Source organism: Leucoraja erinacea, chromosome 2, assembly GCF_028641065.1.
Source record: "Leucoraja erinacea ecotype New England chromosome 2, Leri_hhj_1, whole genome shotgun sequence".
Taxonomy (NCBI): Eukaryota; Metazoa; Chordata; class Chondrichthyes; order Rajiformes; family Rajidae; genus Leucoraja; species Leucoraja erinaceus.
This window is the reverse complement of record NC_073378.1, coordinates 32,883,226-32,908,520: the sequence shown is the minus strand read 5'-3', so window position 1 is coordinate 32,908,520 and position 25,295 is coordinate 32,883,226. Positions and strand designations below refer to the sequence as shown.

The following is a 25,295-nucleotide window of genomic DNA, read 5'->3' as shown; positions in this document are numbered from 1 at the left end:
GCCTGCGTTTTGTTCATATCCTATCCATGTGCCTATCTAATTGTTTCTTAAATATTGGGATTGCCCTGCCTAAACAACCTCCTCTGGTAGCTTGTTCCATACATCCCCCACCCTTTGTGTGCAAAAATGACCCCTCAGATGTTATTAAATCTTTTTCCCTTTCTCCTTAAACCGATGTTCTCTGGTTCTCGATTCACCTATTCTGGGCGAGAGACTTTGTGCATCTACCCGATCTATTCCTCTCATAACTTTATACACCTCTATAAGATCACCCCTCATCCTTCTGTGCTCCAAGGAATAGAGTCCTAGCCTATTCAACCTCTGCCTATAGCTGTAGCAGTGGTCGAGGGTATTTGCTCAATCCAGAGGGAAATCTAGTCATTGTAGTTTAAGCTTGGTGCATAGTGTTATTCAACTTATCAAAGACAAAACTGAACCTGAGCAAATGGTGTGCAGTGCATTGAAGACATTCAAGCTGAAACAGTGTTCATTTCTATTTGGAGACATTATTTATTAACACAATTGTTTAAAGCACATCCATTCTCCAACTTTGATGCATGACAAGAATGACTTGGTTTCTTTGTAGCTGAAATTTTGTAACCAAGCACACAAGGCATGAATTCATTGGAAGTGAATAGGCTCCGAGGCAGAAAAACAATTGATAAAGTTACATACACTGTACCATGGAGACCTGCAAGAAATATTGGCATTTCTGATGGACTAAGTCACCTCTTGATATATATTCAGTGGTATGCCAAGTGTAGCAAATTTCACGACGATATTTAAGTGACAAAATTGTGTAAGAATATATTGGACATTAACACAATAAGACCTTATAATGTTTAAAAAAACAATTTGAAATAAACTAGAAATAAACAGCAATTTTATTTGGTAAATACATAACTGTTACACCATTATTTTCTTCTTGTTTTGGTACCAACATTTTATTCAGGTTTATACAGTATATACAGTTTATACATGTATATGCAAGCTTTGTATCTGTTTACTGACAAAATCACTACTGTTTTAACAGGTTAATTTAATGTAGTTACCTTCCAGATTAAGTGTCAAAAATGAGCCCAAGCGATTGATAGAAATTCTCTCAACCAATGGAAGTTTGGGGTGGGGCAGTGGCATAGCCCCGGATTCGATCCTGACTATGGGTGCTGTCTGTACACAGTTTGTGCGTTCTCCCTGTGACCATGTGGGTTTTCTCATGGTGCTCCGGTTTCCTCCCACTCCAAAGACGGACAGGTTTGTAGGTTGATTGGCTTCGATAACATTGTAAATCACCCACGTGTATAGGACAGTGTTAGTGTACAGGATGATCACTGGTCGGTTTGCGTTCGGTGGGCTGAAGAGCCCCTTTCAGTGCTGTATCTCTCAAGTGCCCACTCAATCTGCATTGTAAGATCCACACAACTAATATACAAAGATTGAGTTTAATTTCCTTAGGACAAGATGAATTGTAGGTAATTTGCATATTCAGTATAGAGAGTTACACAGAATATTTCAAACATTTGTGATCTCATTTGCAACAAGAATAGTTCCTAACTATTTGAAAACAAGCTCATTTAAATTCAATCCACTGAACTTGCTCAACCTCCTGCAAAAGCAAGTTTGCCTGGTTAATCTGAATACATTTAATGTTTTTGAAATTTGAGTGGAGCTATCTATGCGAGTTACATACCAAGTGTAACTGAGCACTTCTGATGTGGAATTACAGCTGTGCGCTATCATCTTTAATTGACTGTTTTGAAGCGTGCCACAAGGAAATAGTTTCTCTTTGTAATGCGAGTCCCAAACAGTAGATTTTAATCATTGAAGAATGATACAATCTGCTGTTTGAACTCGGCCCCATGGGCAATATCTTCCAAAAACCTTACCTCCAGCAGTGTTTTCACAAGATTTGAGCATCCGCAGTCTCTTTTGTCTCTAGATTTCAATAACTGATGTCAATATTTCTTGAGGCAAAATAATTTCCCAACACATACTCCTGGATATAAAACTGAATGCTTCAATGTCTAAATCAGTGTTTCTCAACCATTTTTACCCTCGCGGAACCCTTGAAATAATTTCTCAGGGAACCCCTACATAAAAATCATTATATATCTTTATTGTTTGAGAAAGAACTGCAGATGTGGGAAGAATCGCAGGTAGAGTTTTTCTCAAGTTTATTGACAATGCAAAACAACTGAAATCAAACTGCTTGTTCAAGAGATCTCATAAGGTTTTCATTCACACAAAAAAAAATCAGCCCTATCTGGAAACACAAAAAATAAACATTAATAACTAACATCATAAATAACATATAAACAGACAAAAACAGATAATAACTTAATCGTTTATTGACAATGTTGACAAGGCATAAGATAAATCAAGGCAATATGTCATATGAACAAATATATGGGTCAAGGCAATGTTATTTTTGAAGACAATTTAGATAATGAAATTTGCTTCTCTAATGTGAAACCTGTCCTTGTCTTTTTGTACACAAATACTTTATTCGGGGTCGAACTTTAGATAAACACACACGGATTTCATCTTCAACTGAAAGGAGCCGATTTCTGTCTTTGCTCTTGATACTTGTTAAATAAGAAAAAGCTTGCTCACACATGTAAGAGGTTGAAAACTGCAGCAATATATTTATTGCTTTCCTATGAATGGCAGGATACTCTTCCTTCACGGAAATCCAGAACTTGTCCAGGGATAGGTCAGTAAATCTCATCTTGAGTGTACGATCAGACTGCAGCTCACAAAGTTCTTCCTCTTCTCTTAAAGTCAAGTTCTCAGGATGAGCAGAAGATTCAGAGTATGGACCTCTCACCCAATCATACACTTGTGTTGAAAGGGAGGGAAAATAATGTTCGATTTTGATCTGCAGTTCTTCCAGATGGGTTTGAATAAGACTTGAAATTTGCTGATACCCTTCTTCACCCTTAAGCCCCAGCAGTAGTTGAAACATTTCAAGATTTCCTTTTGCAACATGATTTTTCCAAAGATTCAGTCTTCTTTTAAATCCAAGAATCTTGTCACTTGAAGTCAATACATTTTGACTTCAAGACCCCAGGGCCTTGCAGTGACTTGTTGAGCTGATTCAAGTGATGAAACATGTCTGCCATGTAGGCTAGCCTCTGCAACCATTTCTCATCTTCAAAGCACTTGGCAAAATCTGGCTTATTGTTTCCTTGAAAGTATTCCTGCAATTCATCGTTCAGCTGAAACACCCTATTTAGAACTTTGTCTTTGTCCAGGTTTTCACGCAACTTTTTAAACATTCTGGAGTGAACTGGTCTTTGTTTAATAAAGTTGACCATTTTGGTAGCATCATCAAAAACTTTTTTCCATTCAGCTCCAAGAGATTTTGAAATCAGCACCTCTCTGTGAAGAAAGCAGTGCGTTGAGACAACATCAGCATTTTCCAGTTTTACAAGAGAAACGAAGCCTGTTATGGAGCCAACCATCGATGGGGCACCATCAGTACAGATGCCAACACAGTTCGTCCAGGAGAGACCTCTTGTTTCCAGGTATGTGGACAAAATATTAAATATATCTATTCCTTTGCTTGTCTCAGGCAGTTCTTTGCAACAGAAAAGGTTTTCTTGAATTTCACCCTCGTTGATAAATCTTACAAAAGCTACAATGTGACATTTGTTGGCAAGATCTGTTGACTCACCAACCTGGACAGAAAAACTGCTATTTTTCAGTTTATCACACAAAACCTCTTCAGCGTCGTGTGACATGTCATCAATACATTGACTTATTGTACTGTTTGAAAGTGGAACATTTTCAATTTCCCGTACTGCATCTTGTCCCAGCATTTTACCCACTATAATTTTACATGCTGGCATTATTAAGTTCTCACCAACTGTGTGACTTTTCCTTTTCTGTGCAATAATTTCTGCTACCAAATAACTTGTTTCTTGAGCTTTCTTACTGACACTGACTTTACTCACAAAAGCTGTACTCTGTTTATTTTGAGATTCCAATAGCCTTTTAAAATAATCAGCACTTTTATTTTTCATATGACTGTGATTTGTCGTGAAGTGTCTTTTCAATTTTGCTGGAGCCATTGCTGAATTTGAAAGTTGTTTGCCACAGACAAGGCACAAAGGAATAGGACAACTTGGATCACCAGTCCATGTAAAGCCCATTGATAAGTAGCTTTCATTGTAAAAACGGACCTTTTTTTGGTTCATTTTTGCATGTGCAGTGAAATTTATCAGAAAATTGTGATTTTTGTTTTAAATCACTAGCCTCATCAGAATTGTCTGGATGCCTTCTCTTCAAAAATCGCCACAATGGACGGTCAGACATTTCTGTAAAACAAAAAAGAAAAAATGTAAAAAAGATAAATAACACTTAAACAAATAAAACTGAAGCAAATAAAGGCAAACAAGAGAACTAACCTTGGAGGAGAGAGTGAGAGAGAGAGAAAACAACACACAAACTTTTGATAAATTAACAAAAATAAACATAAACATACTTCAATTTTTTTAATTCATATAACATGATGGGTAAAAATTACTAAATAACGTGGGTGAATGAGGGATGTACCTGCACGCCAGGAAGCACAGACAGTACTGATGGAGACCGTGCATGCGTCTGTATTCGAGTCACTTGATGATACACGAATCCGTCACGTACAGCTCCTGTCTAATGACCACTAAAGGCTGTTTCACACTGGCGCAGTATAGACGTCACTAAATATATTCCCTATGATTATTATTCTTTTAAATGATACTAGACCAAGTGGGACCAGTTGGACCCCGTTCCCCGAAAGCAATATTCTGCCACTCACCCGTTCGGTTGAAGACTTTATTATAGTACCCAAGAATTTTCCAAGACTATGCCGTATGTGTATAATAAAATTACGAATATGAAATTAAACACAAAAATGACTGCATTTACATATGATTAGCCTATTTATCACAATTTCTCTCGGAACCCCAACGTTCCGGGGAACCACGGTTGAGAAACGCTGGTCTAGATCTTCCAGAGTTGGACCTGTCCTCATCATTTAGATAGATAGATAGATAGATAGATAGATAGATAGATAGATAGATAGATAGCCTTTATTGTCATTCAGACCGAAGTCTGAACGAAATTGCAGCAGTCATACATATAATACAATAAAAAACAACAATAAACACACATTAACATCCACCACAGTGAGTCCACCCAGCATCTCCTCACTGTGATGGAGGCAAAAGTCTTAGGTCTGCAGTCTCTTCCCTCCTCTTCTCCCTCTGCGCTGAGGCGATACCCCCCCGGGCGATGTTATAAATCAGTCCCGCGGCTCAAACACCGCGGCCCGGGGTGGTTGAAGCTGCCGCCCACCAGTCCTGCAGACGCAGCCGCTGGCCCACGGCCGAACCCCGGACTCAGGCCACCACCGTCAGTACACCGTCTCACGTGAGTACCGCACCGTCTTCAGCCTCGGGTTGGGTCGCCCCGACATGGGCGCCGAACCTCCCCCGGACCGGGCTGTCCCGACATGGGTGTCGCCTCTTCCCCGGGCCGGGCCGTCCCGACTTGGGCGTCGCTTCTCCCTCTAGCCAGGCTGACCCGACATGGTCGCCGAACCTCCCTCGGGCTGCGAGCGCATTTCCCCGAGCTCGGCCGCTCCGATTTCACCCCTGGCCGCCCTACCTAGCGTCCCAACCTCTTCCAGCCCTGAGCCGGAGCATACCAGCTCAGGGCGAGTCCTTTTAGAGCCTCAGGTCGTCAGCTCCATTAGGCCTCAGCGCAGACGGAGGCAGAGAGGGGAATAGTCAAAAAGGTCGCATTGCAGGGCGAGACTGCAAACCAACTCCCCACCCCACCCCCCCAAAACACAAACTAAAAACCAAAAACTAGACTAACCAAAATAAACAACACAAAAAACACAAAACAAACGGGACTGCCGGTGAGCCGCTGCAGCCAGAGCCGCGCCACCACTCCAAAGACTTATTGCTCTATTTCACCCTTCTTACCTATGCCAAATCCAGCATACCAATTCTTTTAGAGCCATGAGACGAGTCAATGAGTTAGTCATGCCTTGAAATGTAATTGGTTTACAAGGACAGATGTATGCCCTATCCATAACATTACCTTGGAAGCCTCAGACATCAAAGCTTTGGCCTAGCTTTAGTTCCTGTCAAAATTACCAGTTTAAATTAAAATTTAGTTACTGATTTGTGAAATAATTGTAAAATAAAATGTGGATCTTCTTTTGTGTCTATCCTTCTGTCTATTCCCTCAACAGAACTTCATTTGGTTTAACTCCAGCACCAAATACAGGGCTGTTATCGGAGTGGTCAAATTTCACCTTGAACTTTCTCTTTTCTATTCCATCAGTCTGCAGAAGGGTCCCAATCCAAAACCTATGTTCTATGGTCCTTGCCCACCCAGTGGGCCTGACTCACCTGCCGAAGAACAGTTGTCTGTTCATTCCCCCTCTTAGTTGCTGCCTGACCTGCTGAGCTCAAGCACCTTGTGATTTATTTTTTAACTCAGGATGCCAGTTTTATTGGTCTCTAATTTCTGCATGGACCCATTTTAACCTACCACACAGACAGACGTGGGAGGGAATAGGCAGCACCCAGGGGGGAACTCACAGTGACAGGAGCAACATCCGAGGGTGACTGTTGTCGACCCTTCCATCAGAAACGTGAACCCCGGCGCTCGAAAGGTCTCAAACAAGCATCGTACAAATGTGATAGGAGCAGAATTAGGCCATTCGACCCAATTAGTCTACTCCGCCGTTCAATCATGACTAATCTATCCTTACCTCCCAACCCCGTTCTCCTGCCTTCTACAATAATCCCTTGCATTTACAGCGTGCAAACAGGCCCTTCAGCTGTACCAGCCAACACATCCCATCTTTACTGATCCCATGTGCCAGTGTTTGCCCTCTAAACCTATCCAATCCATGTACCTGTCTAAATGTTTCTTCAAACGTTGCGATAGTCCCTACCTCCACTACCTACTCAGGTAACTCGTTCCATACACCCACCACCTTTGTGTGAAAAAGTTACCCTTCAGTTCCTATTATATCTCCCCTTGCATATGTCCGCTGGACCTCGCCTGCCAGGTGGGCCCGACTCACCTGCAGAAGAACCGCGCCGCGGACTGGAAAATGTCCGGTAGGCGCAAACCGCCCCCACATGCCTCCCAGATGGCCGGGACGACAGACACCTCTCAGGAGGCCGAGGAAATACCAAGCGGCGTAGCCTGCCCAGGCCGACTTAGCCTCGTGACTGAGAGCCTCGCCGTGGCGACTCATGGGTTGGTGAGAGCCTCACAGGTCAACCCACAGCTGGCTGTCGAATGGGGCACGAGGGAACCACTGTGGGGGGGGGGGGGGGGGAAAACGAACAATGGAGGAGCTGGAGTGGAGGGAGGGGGGGCCGAGGTACATTGTAACTTTGTCAGTGCCCTTTATGTGGTGACTATTTGCATACAAATGGGTATGCAAGCAACGAACTTCACTGTGCCTTGTCACATGTGACAATAAAGTATTATTCCATTGTGCCGCATTTAATCCCACCTACCCTTACGAATAAAGAAGCTGTCAATCTCCACCCTTTCCTAGCTTCTTTTCCTTCTGAATGGTGGCCAATTTGGAAAAGGGGAGATGCAACGAGACCTGGGTGTCATGGTACACCAGTCATTGAAAGTAGGCATGCAGGTGCAGCAGGCAGTGAAGAAAGCGAATGGTATGTTGGCATTCATAGCAAAAGGATTTGAGTATAGGAGCAGGGAGGTTCTACTGCAGTTGTACAGGGTCTTGGTGAGAACACACCTGGAGTATTACGTACAGTTTTAGTCTCCTAACCTGAGAAAATACATTCTTGCCATGGAGGGAGTACAGAGAAGGTTCGCCAGACTGATTCCTGGGATGTCAAGACTTTCATATGAAGAAAGACTAGATAGACTCGGCTTGTACTCACTAGAATTTAGAAGATTGAGGGGGGTTCCTATAGAAACTTACAAAATTCTTAAGGGGTTGGACAGGCTAGATGCAGGAAGATTGTTCCCGATGTTGGGGAAGTCCAGAACAAGGGGTCACAGTTTAAGGATAAGGGGGAAATCTTTTAGGACTGAGATGAGAAAAACATTTTTCACACAGAGAGTGGTGAATCTCTGGAATTCTCTGCCACAGAAGGTAGTTGAGGCCAGTTCATTGGCTATATTTAAGAAGGAGTTAGATGCGGCCCTTGTGGCTAAAGGGATCAGAGGGTATGGAGAGAAGGCAGGTACAGGATACTGAGTTGGATGATCAGCCATGGTCATATTGAACGGCGGTGCAGACTAGAAGGGCCGAATGGCCTACTCCTGCACCTATTTTCTATGCTTCTACGTCCACTTACACTGTGGTCTGAAGGTTCGTTGATGTATCCCACCCCTTGATTAAATCTGTTAGTTTCGTTGTCACCTTCGCCCAGCTAACAATGATCCATTCTACATTTTCCTTGAACCTCACTCGCTTTGATGTCTCGTTTTCACACCTTCCCCTTCCATGTCTCTGTCTCCCTATCCCCTGACTCAATCTGAAGAAGGAAGGGTCTCGACCCGGAACGTCACCCACTCCTCTCTCGTCCCTCTGAGTTACTCCAACATTGTGTGTCGACCTTCGGTGGAAACTCCAGCATCTGCACTTCCCTCCTAAACTCTGCATTTGTTATTTCCGATCTCTTTGCAATCTAAGAATACGGATATTTTTTTTGTTGCAATTATATTGAGTTGATGACATGATGAAAATCTTCTTGTCTTACGGTCTTGGCCCGGCTTTACCGTCTCCGCCCAGACGACGACGACGCAACCGCCGGCCGCCTCCCTGACTTCATGGTCGGGGGCCACTGCACGTCGGCCTGCGCGATGACGTTATCCTGGCGTGCCTTGCCTCTTTTGTGCGTCGCGGGGGGGAAAGCCGCCCCCCCCCCAGGAGGGAAGGTGCTTGCGCTTGCGCATGGACGAGCGGTGTGACGCGGACGCGGGGGGGTGAAGCGCGCGTTGTGTGGGGGAGGAGGAAAGGGCGGGTGAGAGCGTAACGTAAGAGCGTGAACCCTTCCCCTCCCCCTCCATAGCAAAGATCTTATACTCCATAGAGCGGCACAGGCGGGCGATGTGACACGCGCGTTGCGGCGAAGGGCAGGTCAGAGCGTAACGTAAGAGCGTGAGCCTCCAGAGTGAGCGGCGCAGGCGCACGTTGTGACGCAGACGGACATACGCAGGGGTGAAGCGCGCGTTGCGGCAAAAGGGCGGGTCGGAGCGTGACGTGAGCGTCAACCCCTTCCGAGTGGGCGGTGTGACGCAGCGGGGGGAGGAGGGGTGAAGCGCGCGTTGTCGTGTGACGTAAGCGTGACCACCAACTCCCCCCACTCACCACTGTGCCCCTCCCCCTCCAGAGAGGGAGAGCTGCGCGAGCGTGCGTGCGGTGTGACGCGGACGCGGGGGGGTGAAGCACGAACCCTTACCCCTCCCCCCCCATCTCCCCGACTGCTTGGCGGTGATTGCGACCGGTGTGACGCGGACGCGGGGGGGTGAAGCGTGTGTTGCGGGAATTCCCCTCCCTCCACCCTCCCCCCTCCTCCCTCCCCCCCCCCCCCCCCCAACCTCCCGGCTGCTAGGAGATAGACAGAGAGCGGCGCGAGCAGCAGCGGCCGGGAAAGAGAGCCGCAAAATGGCGGCGGCAGGAGGCGCCGGCGGCGGTAAAATCAGAAACAAGCGGCACCACATCATCAGCAAACCGTACGCCAAGAACCAGGTGAGGAAACCGGCGGCCGCTTTGCAGGGATCGATAACAAAAATGGCGGTGGCGCCGGCAGAGTTGTGTGTGATCCGCGGCCTAGTGTTGGCAGTCGGCAAGGCCTTGCCTTTACCTCAAGGGATCGCTGAGCAGCCGGGCCTGTCGACAGCAGCAGGAGCGGGAGGCGGTGGTGGGGAAAGGAGGGAGGGGTGCCGCTGGCTACAGGGTTTGTGGATGAAGAGGGCAGGGCAGGGGCCTCCTCCCGATCAAACCTCGTTCCGCTCTGCGATCTCCTCCCGGCCTTGTTCACCTCCCCCTGTTGCAGGCCCTCTGCCTTTCCATGCCACTAGTCTCCCTCTCCCCTAACCTGAAACATCACCCATTCCTTGTCCCCAGAGATGCTGCCAGTCCCGCTGAGTTACTCCAACATTTTGTGTCTATCTACGGGCTAAGGCTGCTCCCAATTCTCCCTTCCTGTCAGCATGTCCTCGTGTGGGGGGGGGTGTTTTGGCGCGGAGCTGATGGAGTACTTCTTTAACGCCACATATTTTACAACGCTCTGACCTGCTGCTACTTGAAAGCTAGTATTTTTTTTAAATATTAATCCCCCCCTACAATTTTTTTAATTTCTTTGCTCTTCTGTTCTGAGATCCCACCAGCCACGAGAGTGCTAGATTATCGCCAAATGTTTTTATTCTGAATTATACATATGTACAGTAAACAGATCAGCTTTTCTTCTTAATGTTGATTCTATGCTTTTATCGAATGTGCTTTATTAAATAACTAAATGATGTAGCATGATTAAAAAGTAGTTTAAATTACATTTTCGATCACCTGCCCGATTTTTAAAGCAAATCTCATTATTGAAATATTACATCAATATCATACAAATAATTTGATCAGTTGGGCAAGTGGGCTGTGGAATGGTCAATGGAGTTTGATGCTTGGGACCATTGGGAGTGTTGTAGAGTAGAGGGATCTTGGTACACAGGTACATCATTCCCTGAAAGCGACATTACAGGTAAATATGGTGGTCAAGAAGGCTTTCTGTACATTGGACTTCACTAGTCAGGGTATTGAATGTAGAAGTGGTGATGTTATGTTACAGTGGCACAAAACATTGCTAAGGCAGCATATGGAGTAATGTGTTCAGTTTCAGCGTCCCTGATACAGGAAAAATGATGTTAAAATGGAAAGAGTGCAGAGAAGACTTGCATGGATGTTGCTTGGGGCTGAGGGGCCACTTTCCATGTTGTGACTTATTATGACTAGTGTTTCTGATATATGTAGTTTTATATTTTGGGGCATTGGTTTTTATTAAACATTTTTACTTGTGAAGGTCTTGGATTACTTATAAAAGTGAAATGGGTACCCATAACATTAGTTTATAAGTGATAGGATCAGAATTATACAATTTGGCCCATCAAGTCAACTTCCCCCCCCCCCCCCCTTTCAATCATGAAGTAAATTTGCTTTCAGTCCCTCTGGACTCGTCGGGCGTACTGATATCTTTGCTGTCTGAGTAGAATGTCACTTATCTAGCATAAATATAATTTGCGTTTATATCTGTGCAATGAAACATAACACTGCAACATTATAATTACACTTTAGTATGTTTCTCAGTGCACGACCTGTGTTCTTGTGTGTGATGATTGTACTCATGTACAGTTAGATTTAACTGGATACCATAGCATCCCATCAAGGTTTTTCATTGTATTATGCACATGACAGTAATACCAAAACAAATTGCATAAAGTAAGGCATTCAGTAACATTGCTGCATATGTAAAATTTGTTGTGTGTTTATATCATATAGAAATCCCATGTATTTGTTAAATCCCTTCCATTTGCAGTGCCATCTCTTGTTCTTCTACCGATCTCTTGATACCTGGCAGACCAACAATTGTCATTCTGTACTAGACGTATACAGGTTCTGCTGCAGCTCTTAAAACTTTATTTGGGAATAACCTTGCAATGTTTATAATTGCATCTAAAGAATGTACTTGTAATAGAGAGTGGGCAGGAAGGTTCGTGAGATTGGTTGCTAGTCTGTCATATAAGGAGAGACTGATTGGGTTTTACTTCTGTGCTCTAAAGATTATAAGAATGAAGTATAAACTCATTGCTACATATAAAATTCCAAGAGGATTGTATCCATTAGCTGGAAAATCTGAAACCAAGGCCTTGGATTGAATGGTAGTACATTTAGGACTGAAATGAGAAAAAATCTTTGGAACATTCTACCCGAGGGGACAGTGCAAGGTCAGTCAGGCAGAGTTTGCAGTTTGTTCAAGGAATTGAGGGATCTGGGAATAATGCATGAACACATTGAATAAGCAGTTTAGTCATTATTTTGTTGATTGGTGGAATTGTACATGAAGGGTACATTATACATAAATGGCCCATTGCTTCTCCTGTTCCGAATGTGCACTGCCTCTTCAGTGATAAGACACCACAAGATTGTTTGCAGGAGCTTCAGTAGATGAAACTTAACATTGCCTGAAGGATGTGGTATCAAAGGTCTTCAGGAGAAGAATATTCAGCGGTTTGTGAAAGGAATTCCCAAGCTTAGGACAAGGTTCATCTGCTACCAGTAGAATTAAGGAAATTAGAACTACACTAGCCTGGGTTCCATTCTTATATATTTGTCGACAGCATATCACTGACTTTAGGCTTCTATTCTGAAACATTGTTAGATGGTTCAGAGTATTTGTATATGGTGACTTGCTTTTTATTATCTTTCCACTACATGTTGGTGACATTAGGCATGTCATTTCCCACTTGTTTGCCAACAATACCCACCTCTGTTTCTCAACTGCCAATTGTGGATGGGCCACATTATTTTATCTTCTGGGAAAAGATATAGAGCTGAGAGCCTGGACGTCCAGCTTCTTCGCCACTGCTATCAGATTCCTGAACCAATATCCTCTTTCACACCTCCTTCCTGGAGATGCTGTCAAATTTTAGCTGGCCCTGATTCAGTTGCCGCATTATTGTTTTAATATTTTTTTCACAACAATATTGCGCCTTTCTGCTGTTTTGCATTTGTTGTGTTTATCACTATTGTTCACTATGCGAGCTTCGTGAACAAGGAATTTGATTGCACCCGGGTGTACATAACATTAAACTGATCTCAATCTGGTTAAAATGGGCTGATTGCTATGTCGGGTACTATTACTACTGTGAGCTAAATTTCCTACCTTCACCATCAACATTCAATCAGACACACCTATGTTTTCTATCCTTTTCTTCCTGTCATTAATTTTGTTTCTGATCATCTTACGTGGACCCCACTTGAAGCTGTATTGCCACCTCTGTTAATGTTTCCCATTTTAATAATAACATTTCCCTTAACTGTTGTCAATGAGGTTGGGATACTCTTTGTCATATTATTGTCTGCTGAGTCCTCCGTTATTTAGCTTTTATCCTTTCTACTATCCCCAATAGCTATTGTTTGAAAGCTATGCTCTTGGATCAGTCTTCTTTGGCTTCGATACATTTGTGCCTTATGTCCCTTTGAAGAAAAAAAAAATTTCTGTGTTAAATCATCTCTAAGTTGTTTTTTTTAGCTGCATTACCAAGGACGTTTATACAGAGTCACAGGTGAAAAGCTGAAGGTTATATTGCAGAATAGTAAACAATAAGGTTCATCTTGAGGCATAATTTCATAAATTCTGATTTTCTCAGGCTGCAGTACAAAATGTCATGCTCCAGTGGGATGTTCTATTCAATATGTTAATTTCTTGTCACGATGTTCAGAATTTTCTGTTGTATTCTGTTTGTTACCGTGGGTTTATCTCAGTTTCTTCCTGTCAAGGGGGAGAAAACTTTTTCTGGTTGAATGTGGATCTGGCCATCCAAGGGAAGATTTTATTCTTGAAAACAGGAAAGACGGAAGGGGTTGGGGGAATTGATGAATGAAAGGAAGAGCCAAAGAGGTTGTAGGAAAAATGGAAAGTAAGCAAGACAAATCAATTTGAGGTTGAGAGAAGCAAATGAAGACTTGACCAATAACTGCATTACTATCTTATTGCTGTGCCTTTGGAGCAGTAGGGTGTGACTATGCTGGGTTCCCTTCGAGCCACCACCGCCATTCATACTGGCCATGGCTGATCATCCACAATCAGTACCCCGTTCTTGCCTTCTCCCCATATCCCCTGACTCCACTATCTTTAAGAGCCCTATCTAGCTCTCTCTTGAATCATGATCGTATTGAATGGCGGTGCAGGCTCGAAGGGCCGAATGGCCTACTGCTGCACCTATTTTCTATGTTTCTATCCAGAGAACCAGCCTCCACTGCCCTCTGAGGCAGTGAAAAAGTGTTTACTCATCTCCGTTCTAAATGCTTCCCCCTTATTCTTAAACAGTGGCCCCTGGTTCTGGACTCCCCCAACATCGGGAACATGTTTCCTGCCTCAAGTGTGTCCAAACCCTTAATAATCTTATATGTTTCAATAAGATCCCGTCTCATCCTTCTAAATTCCAGAGTATACGTCCAGCCGCTCCATTCTCTCAGCATATGACAGTCCCGCCATCCTGGGAATTAATCTTGTGAACCTACGCTGCACTCCCTCAATAGCAAGAATGTCCTTCCTCAAATTTGGAAACCAAAACTGCACACAATACTCCAGTTGTGGTCTCACTCGGGTGCCTGTACAACTGCAGAAGGACCTCTTTGCTCCTATACTCAACTCCTCTTGTTATGAAGGCCAACATGCCATTTGCTTTCTTTACTGCCTGCTGTTCCTGCATGCTTACATTCATTGTCTGATGAACAAGGACCCCCTGATCTTGTACTTCCCCCTTTCCCAACTTGACACCATTTAGATAATAATTTTCCTTCCTGGATAACCTCACATTTATCCATGGTTGGCCATATCCACATTGAACTGCATCTGCCCACAGTTCACACTGCCAGCCAGCTTTGTGTCATCTGCAAATTTGCTAATGTGACTTGTATCCCATCTAAATCATTAAAATTGTAAATAGCTGCGGTACCCCACTAGTCACTGCTTGCCATTCTGAAAGCGACCCGTTAATCCATACTCTTTGTTTCCTGTCGGCCAACCAATTTTCTATCCATGTTGGCACTCTCCCCCCAATACCCTGCGCCCTAATTTTGCCCACTTATCTCCTATATGGGACCTTATCAAATGCTTTCTGAAAGTCCCAGTACACTACATCCACTGGCTCTCCCTTGTCCAATTTCTTAGTTACATCCTCAAAAAATTCTAAAGGGGGAACCTCGTTGAAACATACAGAATAGTGAAAGTCTTGGATAGAGTGGATGTGGAGAGAATGTTTCAACTAGTGGGAGAGTCTAGGACTTAAGGACATAGCCTCTGAATTAAAGGGTGTTCTTTTAGGAAGGAGATGCAGAGAAATGTCTTTAGTCAGAGGGTTGTGAATCTGTGGAATTCCTCCGCAGAAGGCCGTGGAGACCAAGTCTTGATATTTTTAAGGCAGAGATGGATCGATTCTTGATTAGTACAGGTGTCAGAGGTTATGGGGAGCAGGCAGGAGAATAGGGTAAGGTGGGAGAGATAGATATGCCACGATTGAATGGCGAAGTAGTCGTGGGCTGAATGGCCTAATTCTACTCCTATCACCATGACCATATGTCCATCTGATTTTAAAGGTTGTTCCTGGACCCATTGCAGGAAGGCAGGAAACAAGGACCAAATCTTTTTTTTTTAAGGTTATTAATGGCTTTTGAAAACTTATGGAAAGGAAGACATCTTCGGAGCCCCATCTAAATTAAAAGAGAGTAACAGAAAGATGTTAAAGTTTAACCTTTTTTCACCATATAACCACCACAGAAAATGGCAATTGTCTTTCTGAAGACATTTTGACAGTTTAAAAAAAAAAAAGAGATTTTCAGTATGTTTCAGTTTTCAATTAATTTAATCCTTGAAGCTATGTACAATTGATGACTGGAGCTTTAAGGTTATTTCTACATTAGGACAATATAGCTAACTTTTGCAGGAAGTGTGTAATCTTATGCACCTGCCATAATATATCTGGTTTGAACTCTTGCATCGAACTTGATCATTCTTTGCAAAGGAAGTCTTGCAGAAAAGCATTAAAAAAAAATGTAATTGCAGTCTTAGAGTCAGCAAGAACGGAGTACTGATTTTGGATGATCAGCCATGATCGTATTGAATGGTGGTACGGCTGGCTCGAATGGCCGACTCCTGCACCTATTTTCTATGTTTCATACAGCTTGCAAAAATGCCCTTTGGTCTAACTTGCCAAAACCAACCAACGTGTCCCATTTTAATTAGCCCCATCAGTCTGCATTTGGCCCATATCCCTTTAAACCTGTCCTAATTGTTACTTAAACATTGCAAAAGTCCCTGCCTCCTCTGGCAGCTTGTTCCATACACCCCCCACCCTTTGAGTGAAATATTACCCCTCAGATTTCTATTAAATCTTCCCCCCCTTCATCTTAAACCTATGTCCTCTTGTTTTTGATTCCCCTACACTGGGCAAGAGACTATGTGTCTACCCGATCTATCCCTTTCATTATTTAATGATGATCACTCCTCTTCCTCCTGTACTCCAAGGAATAGAGTCTCAGCCTCTTCAAATTCTCCCTATAGCTCAGACCCTTGAGTGCTGGCAACATTCTCTCGTGAAATTTGTATGCCAATAGTAAATAAATCAACACAAAATTTACGTTTGCTACTTGTGTTTCTTGGTGCATGCACCTTCTCTGCACCCTTTCTGGCTTGAGATCTTGCTTTTCTTCAGCTTTAGTTTTTGCTTGTAGGCAAGGAGTAGAAGCACAGCTTGATGATTAAATTTCTTGAAATGTGGCCGAGGAGTGGAATGGTAGACCTTTATGGATGCGTAGCAGTGGTCGAGGGTGTTTGCTCAATCCAGCGGGAAATCTAGTGATTGTACTTTAAGTTTGAATTAAAGATTTTGCTTGATACAAATATAGTGTTATATATTCAACTAAACAAAGACAAAACTGAACCCAAGAAAATTGTGTGCAGTGCATTGAAGACATTCATTTCTATTTGAAGACACTTTATTAACGAAATGTTTAAAGCACACCTATTTTATAACTTTGATGCATGTCAAAAGAATATCTGGATGTAGCTGAAAAACGTTAACTGAGCTCACAACGCATTAATCCATTTGAAGTAAATAGTAGTAGGCTTGGAGGCAGAAAAACAAATTATAAACTTGGGCATGAAGATATTTCACCTTCGCTCAGCCTGAACTCCTGTTGCCAAATACTTTAATTTCCCTCCCATTCCCACACAGACCTTTCTGTCCTAGGTCTCCTCCTCTTGTCGGAGTGAGGCTAAATGCAAATTGGAGGAACAGCATCTCATTTTGCTTCAGCAGCTTACAGCCCAGTGGTGTAACAGAGTACAGAGAAGGTTCACCAGACTGATTCCTGGAATGTTAGGACTTTCATATGAAGAAAGACTGGATAGACTCAGCTTGTACTCGCTAGAATTTGGAAGATTGAGGGGGGATCTTATAAAAACTTACAAAATTCTTAAGGGGTTGGACAGGCTAGATGCAGGAAGATTGTTCCCGATGTTGGGGAAGTCCAGAACAAGGGCTCACAGTTTAAGGATAAGGGAGAAATATTTTTGGACCAAGATGAGAAAAAACATTTTTCACACAGAGAGTGGTTAATCTCTGGAATTCTTTGCCACAGAAGGTAGTTGAGGCCAGTTCATTGGCTATATTTAAGAGGGAGTTAGATGTGGCCCTTGTGGCTAAAGGGATCAGGGGTATGGAGAGAAGGCAGGTACAGGATACTGAGTCGGATGATCAGCCATGAACATATTGAATGGCGGTGCAGACTCGAAGGGCCGAATGGCCTACTCCTGCACCTATATTCTATGTAACATGGCCATCCGAAGGGGGGGTGCGGTCAAGACGGGAGGGGAGGTAGAGGGTCAGTCGCCGGGCTGAGCCGAGGGGAGAGAGAAAGGGCAGGCAGGGGGGGGGGGGGGGCGTCATCAGCGAAAAACAGGCGTTTTGAGGCCCAAAGGGAGGACACCCACACACACACACACACACACACACACACACACACACACACACACACACACACACACACACACACACACACACACACACACACACACACACACACACACATCCAAGATCAGAGTTTTATAGTTATAATAAGGATACGATTGAATCAAAATCAAGAATTATAAATTCGCATTTCAAAAATGGTTTCACATTTCAGTAGTACTGATTTTCAGTATTCCATGCTGATATTTGAGAATACATGAAGTTGCATGCAAAATACTGATTTTCAAAAACCCAGTTTCGGTGTAGTATGTTCTATTGCATTTATGTGAAAAATACAGATTTCCCCCAACAAAATACTGATTTTCAGCCATCAAAATACGGAAACGCTCGGTGAAACTTGGAAACTTTGCAATTATTCACAATCGCATTGCGTTTGAGAATTCAAAATGTGATTTGTGATCTTGTTTACGAGTCATCATGGATCTAGAATTTGTTATAATAGTATGACAGTAAAATAGGTTAGTTTGAAAGCGATCATAGTAATGTAAATGCGCCATTTAGTTTGACTTCCAATTTTCATGATGGAAATTGAAGTCAAACTAATTCCATGTTGAAATTGATGTGATGTGAAGTTGTTAGGTCAGGAGGACCATTAAAGGTGCACTGCACACTAACAGTCGAAGAGTAACAGGCAATCAAATCAACACACAAAACATTTTCAAAAACTTACAGTATTTTATTTGCAGTTTTTGCATGCTCCTTTATAACATTTTACAACAGTACAACTTGATTATTAAAACAAGGACAACTTCAATTCTTGATTTAAAAAAATGTATACAACAATTACCCCAATCATCCCATTCCACCCACTCTTTACCATTGACTCAACCAAAATTATTCCTGAAATATTGGTCATAAATTTGCTGCAAAAATGCTCCAAAATAAGGCTCAGAATGCTCCAGAGAGCCTCTAAAATCACAGAGCTTCCAGGGCCCTTAAGCGGGTCCTGGACCCCGGCCCGGCTGTGCGCACATTATTTCACATAATTTATTTGTAATCCTGTCATGCCACCCCCTTTTGAAAAGCTTCATATGGGACTGTATGAATATTGATCTCTAACTTCATGTAGCTCCGGCGCTTCCCTCCCCCCCCTCTCTCTCTCTCTCTTTCTCTCTCTCCCTCCCCTCCCCCTCTCTCTCTCTCTCTCTCTCTCTCTCTCTCCCTCCCCTCCCCCAAGTCACACCAGCGTCTCGTTTTAGCCCAACAAACAGCTAACAATGGCCTGCTTCCTTTATCATATCTTTTTTGCATATCTTTCATTCACTGTTCTTTATCTCTCTACATCATCATTGATATCTCTCATTTCCCTTATCCCTAACCAGTCGGCAGAAAGTTCTCGACCTGAAACTTCACCCATTCCTTCTCTCCAGAGTTACTGCCTGTCCCGCTGCGTTGCTCCAGCTTTTTGTGTCTATCTGAAGTAAGTGTGTAGGAAGGCAGTGCAGATGTTGGTTAAAAACGAAGATAGACACAAAATGCTGGAGTAACTCAACGGGACAGGCAACATCTCTGGAGAGAAGAAATGGATGACGTTCGGGTCGAGATCCTTCTTCAGACTAGAGTCAGGAAAGGGAAACGAGATATTGACGGTGATTTAGAGAGATATATAACAAATGAATGCAAAAATGTCATGATGACAGAACAAAAAGCTGGTGTGACTTGGGTAGGAGAGGGGTGGAGAGAGAGAATACAGGGATTACTTGAAGTTAGAGAAATCAATATTCATTGAACTCAACTCCTTCGACTCCTCCCACTTCCTCAAAATCCAAGGCTTAGCCATGGGCACTCGCATGGGCCCCAACTATGCCTTCCTCTTTGTAGGGTATGTCGAACAATCACTGTTCCAGGCGTACACTTGTCCTGTCCCCTGAACTCTACCTCCGCTACATTGATCACTGCATCGGTGGTAACTCCTGCACGCATGCAGAACTCACTGACTTCAACTTCATGACTAATTTCCAACCTACACTCAAATTCACTTGGACCACCTCTGACATCTTCCTACCATTTCTAGATCTCACCGTCTCCATCACAGGACAGATTATCGACTGACACCTATTATAAACCCACTGACTCCATAGCTATCTAGACTACACTTCTTCCCACCCTGCTTCCTGTACAGATTCTATCCCCTACTCCCAATTCCACCGTTCCCACCGTATCTGCACCCAGGATGAAGTGTTCCATACCGGGTCATCGGAGATGTTCACATTCTTTAGGGAACAGGAGTTCCCCTCTTCCATTATAGATGAGGCTCTCACTAGGGTCTCCTCGATATCCTGCGGCTCAGCTCTTGCTCCCACTCCCCCCATTCGTAACAAGCACATACAGCACATAACCCTCCGACGTTTTCGACACATCCAATGGGATTCCACTATTAGCTACATCTTCCCATCTCTACCCCTATCTGCAGAGACCGTTCGCTCCGCAACTCTCTGGTCAACTCGTCCCTTCCCACCCAAACCACCCCCTCCGCAGGTACTTTACCCTCCAACTGCGGGAAATGCAATATTTGTCCCTATACCTCCTCCCTCGACTCCATCCAAGGACCCCGGGTCTTTTCAGGTGAGACAGAGGTTCATTTGCACCTCCTCCAATTTCATCTACTGTATTCGCAATTCCAGGTGTGTATATCGGCGAGACCAAGCACAGTGTCCTCTGCTCAGTCCACCTAAACCTACCTGATCTCCCGGTTGCTCAGCACTTTAACTCCCCCTCCCATTCCCACACTGACCATTGTCCTGGGTCTCCTCCATTGTCAGAGTAAGGCCCAGTGCAAATTGGAGGAAAAGCACCTCATATTTCGCTTGGGTAGCTTATAATATAATCGCAGTATGAACATTGACCCTTGCTTTCCCTCTCTCTCCACCCGCTTCCCTTTCCCAGTTCTCCGAACAGTCTTACTTACTGTCTCCAACTACATTTTATCTCTATACCGCCCACTCTCCTGATATCAATCTGAAGAAGGGTCTTGACCTGAAATGTCACCCATTCCTTCTCCCCCGAGATGCTGCAGGTCCCTCTGAGTTACTCCAGCATTTTGTGTCTATCTTCAATATTTACACATCTGGGTTGAACTGTAATCGAGATAGTTGGGAAGCCAGTAGGTTTGTAGAAGATGTCAGTCAATGGTCTATGTCCTGTGATGGAGACAGTGAGATCAAGAAAGGGGAGGGAGGAGTCGGAGATGTTCCAAGTGAATTTGATGGAAATTGGTGGTGAAGGAGATACCATCAATGCAATCGTCAATGTAGCGGAGATTGAGTTAGGGCCAGTGTACGCCTGGAATAGGGATTGTTCAATGCACCTACAAAGAGGCAGTCATAGCTGGGCCCCATGCGAGTGCCCATAGCTATGCCTTTGATTTGGAGAAAGTGGGAGGAGTCGAAGGGCGAGGACCAGCTCGCTTGGCAGAGGAGAGTGTCTGAAGTTAAATCTGAAGTAAGTTTCATTTTGGAATGGAATATCTGAAAAATTGGTGGAAGCTGAGTAAGAACAAAACGGAGTATTTTCCCCAAAGAGAATAGGAAAGGAAAATTAGACTAACGGAGCAATTAGCGAAGAATTTGGAACAGGCGCAGATGGCTGCATGACCTTCACAGGCATATAATTTTATGATTTCCTATTTTATAACATTTTAATCTTGTAGTTCGTGGTAGAATCGGAATAGCAATAATAATATTTGAGACTTTAATTTTGAGTTGAGGTTTCTTGCAAAAGTTAAATTCTGAAAAATTGTAATTTGTTAAATATCCTAACCATAAGGATGAGCGACTTTGTTAGCTGCTTGTTAGTTTCACCCCTTTATTTTGTTCTGTTTATTCTGCTAACAAACTTTACTTCAATGCTCCTTATCACATTAGGAATTGTTTAGTCTTTCATTTGTAGCCTTTTTAGATATTTGTGAGAGCCAGTTAAGACGGATCTTTGTTGATTCATTGAAATTTATTGTGGTCAATTTAAAGATCTTTTCTTACATTTTTAAATAAATGTATCCACAGGGAATCATTGGCAGAGTTACAGATACTGTGAAGAATATAGTACCTGGATGGCTGCAGAAGTACTTTGGGCACACTTCCAAGGTGGAACCAGTCGAAGCAAAAAGATCGATTGACAATCATGATAATGATCCAGCCCTTGTAAATGAGACCCCGCTATTTGATAATAGAAGACATAATTCAACATCTGCAACCAACAATACAGCAGGTAGGTTTATAATTAAATGCTTGAGTGGGTTTGTGGAGATGTTTCTGTACGTATAAAATGCATAGAGGCAATATCATTTTCAGTGGAAAAAGGTTCTTCATAGGGCACAAAGTAGTCATGATTGAAAGTTTATATAAAAATAATCCCCTGCAGAAGTGACTCATTTTACTGCATACAAGGTTGGGCCTTCTTGCGATCATGAAAATTGAATCTGATTATCTGCAAAGAATGTTATTAAGGGTTTGAAGCTTGCACTTGTGTTTGTTTTGGATTATTTGCAGCATAGTTTGTGTTTAACTGCAATTACGTGCTTTTTCTGTTGACGACTTGCCCTGTTCTTTGGCTCATTTTTTAAATTCTTCTTGGATTTATAAATCCCAAACCTGTGATTATTTAATCAGTGAAAACAGCCTATTTATATCTAGAAATAAGGAACTGCAGATGCTGGTTAATACACAAAAGGACGCAAAGTGCTGGAGTAACTCAGCAGATCAGGCAGCTTCTCTGGAGAACAGGGATAGGCGACATTTCAGGTCATAGAAACATAGAAATTAGGTGCAGGAGTAGGCCATTCGTCCCTTCGAGCCTGCACCGCCATTCAATATGATCATGGCTGATCATCCAACTCAGTATCCCATACCTGCCTTCTCTCCATACCCCCTGATCCCCTTAGCCACAAGGGCCACATCTAACTCCCTCTTAAATATAGCCAATGAACTGGCCTCAACTACCCTCTGTGGCAGAGAGTTCCAGAGATTCACCACTCTCTGTGTGAAAAAAGTTCTTCTCATCTCGGTTTTAAAGGATTTCCCCCTTATCCTTAAGCTGTGACCCCTTGTCCTGGACTTCCCTAACATTCGGAACAATCTTCCTGCATCTAGCCTGTCCAACCCCTTAAGAATGTTGTAAGTTTCTATAAGATCCCCTCCCAATCTCCTAAATTCTAGAGAGTATAAACCAAGTCTATCCAGTCTTTCTTCATAAGACAGTCCTGGCATCCCAGGAATCAGTCTGGTGAACCGTCTCTGCACTCCCTCTATGGCAATAATGTCCTTCCTCAGATTTGGAGACCAAAACTGTACGCAATACTCCAGGTGTGGTCTCACCAAGACCCTGTACAACTGCAGTAGAACCTCTCTGCTCCTATACTCAAATCCTTTTGCAATGAAAGCTAACATACCATTCACTTTCTTTACTGCCTGCTGCACCTGCATGCCTACCTTCAATGACTGGTGTACCATGACACCCAGGTCTCGCTGCATCTCCCCCTTTCCCAGGTCGGACCCTTCGAACTGATTGTAGGTGGGGGGAGAAAAAAGTTAGAAGAGGGGTGAGGTAGGGCAAAGGGGGGGGGGGGGGTAATAGGTGGGGGGGGGGGGGGGTTGATGGTTGGAACAAAGAACAGAGATTGAAAACGGAAGTTGTGAGATGGTTGGAGTTGCGAATTACGAAGCTAGAGGGAGGAAAGTAGAGGAGGGGGAGTGGAGAAATGGATGGAAATCTAGGTGGCGCACAGGAGAGGGTGAAGAAAAGGTGGGTTGTGGGGGTAGAAAGAAGTAGGTTGTATGGGGGTATAATAGGAGGTTACCTAAAATTGGAAATTCTATGTTATGCCATTGGGTTGTACGCTACTCGAGTGGAAATGGCAGTGCTGTTCCTCCAATTTGAATGTGGCCTTGCTCTGGTAATGGATGAAGCCCTGGACTGAAAGGTCTGGATGGGAATGGAAAGAAGAGTTAAAATATTTCACAACCTAGAGATCCAATAGCCTTTGGCAGACCGAAGGTAATTGTTTATTGAAAAGGTCGCCAAGTTTACGCTTGGTCTTGTGCTGATGTGCAGGAAGCCACCTCGGGAACGCCAGATGAAGTAGACAAGGTTAGAGGAGGTATTTATATCTATTTCGAGCCATACCGGCTTTGCTTAAAAGTCTTGTATCAAAATAATCTGTCTCCTCTTCTCCAATAACAGCCCCGCTCTTTCATGTCAATCTTTGTATTGAAAGTACCAAACATATGAATCAGGAGCAGGACTATGTCACGCAGCCATCAAGTGTGTTTTTGTCATTGTGTAAGATCTTGTTTCCCAGGTCCTTTCAAATGTTTACGTCAGGTTGATCTACCAAGTAGCTGTCCTTTTGCTGTGTCACTGGACTGCCATTGAATACAGGAGTGTTTTAAATTGCCTTCGCTGAGGGGCCAGATACATTTTGTACCCGTTTCTTCTGTTTTATGCTGTCATGGTGGGCATATTTATCATACCCCTGCTCTTTCAAATGAGTCGACTGATCTTCAATAAAATGTGTGAATTGTTAGCTATTATGTGTGTTTTTTAAATTAAGTTGCATGAAGTAGCTGTGGGTTTTTCTGTTTATAATTGTCTATGGTCTCAAGGTACATGGGAATTGCGAAAGGAGCAGTTAGGCAGAGGCTTACATTGCACTGTCCAATACATAGTTGTTCCACCTTGCAGAGTGTTCCCAGCAGTATGATTCATTGGAGACTACTGCCAAACAATGTTATGTTGGTCAGGCCCAATGAGATCTGACCTTTGCCTTTTTGATCCAGAATGCACTGCTGCTGTAACCACAGCTCAAGCAAGCCTACTTTCATCATGTAGGATTTCATCTGCCTTTTATTTTCTGCATTCCATTGCCCTGTTTCCAATGAAACATGTTACTAATTTGAAAAGTGTACTGAAGTATTTGTGTTCTTTGATTTCTTCATTCAGGTTATACGGTCATATACAACATCTTTCATTTCTCAATATGTTAATTACTATTTTCTGAACACCCCTCTGCAAACTCTGTATCTAAATCGTTGATGCGCATAATGAACAGAAAATTCTGGGATGCTGCTGCCTAATTCCAACATCACTAAATCGGTTATAGAGTCTCCGAGCGTGGAAACAGGCACTTCAGCCCAACTTGCCCACGCCGGCCAACATGTCCCATCTACACTTGTCCCACCTGCCTGCATTTCGCCCATATCCCTCCAAACTTATAATATCCATGTACCTGTCTAAATGCTTCTTAAACATTGTGATAGTAATACTCGTCTCAACTACCTCCTCCAACAGCTCGTTCCATACACCTACCACCCATTGTGTGGAAAAGTTACCGCTCAGGGTCCTATTACATCTTTCCCCCCTCACCTTAAACCCATGTCCTCCTGTTCATGTTTCCCTGGGAAAGGGAATCTGTGCGTCTACCCAATCTATTCCTCTCCTGAGTTCTTGACCCTAACCTTCAAACCACTTCCACTAAAATTCTGTCCAACACATCAATT

The 25,295-nt window shown here is 43.4% G+C and overlaps 2 protein-coding genes across 5 annotated transcripts in view; one reads left to right on the top strand and one right to left on the bottom strand.

Annotated features, from left to right (window-relative positions):
- Window positions 1-866: 866 nt before the first annotated feature.
- Window positions 867-11,922, bottom strand: LOC129708674 (zinc finger BED domain-containing protein 5-like). Of its 3 annotated transcripts, none has more exons than XM_055654597.1 (2): window positions 9,867-11,922; window positions 867-4,319 (listed from the first exon to the last, which is right to left on the bottom strand). In XM_055654597.1, the coding sequence occupies exon 2, from the start codon at window positions 4,197-4,199 to the stop codon at window positions 3,033-3,035; it is 1,167 nt and encodes a 388-aa protein (XP_055510572.1). In that variant the 5' UTR covers window positions 4,200-4,319; window positions 9,867-11,922; the 3' UTR covers window positions 867-3,032. The 3 variants fall into 3 exon arrangements, with proteins under 3 accessions (XP_055510572.1, XP_055510562.1, XP_055510579.1); XM_055654587.1 differs by lacking the exon at window positions 9,867-11,922 and adding an exon at window positions 8,760-8,919; XM_055654604.1 differs by lacking the exon at window positions 9,867-11,922 and adding an exon at window positions 8,355-8,751.
- Window positions 9,578-25,295, top strand: part of nup153 (nucleoporin 153) — a 59,249-nt gene continuing 43,531 nt past the window's right edge. Inside the window, exons 1-2 of one of the 2 annotated variants that reach the window (XM_055654576.1) lie at window positions 9,578-9,751; window positions 21,804-22,008. In XM_055654576.1, coding sequence (XP_055510551.1) covers window positions 9,668-9,751; window positions 21,804-22,008 — 289 coding nt within the window. In that variant the 5' untranslated portion in view covers window positions 9,578-9,667. The remainder of the gene's footprint in view (window positions 9,752-21,803; window positions 22,009-25,295) is intronic. The other variant, XM_055654567.1, reaches the window with a different exon arrangement.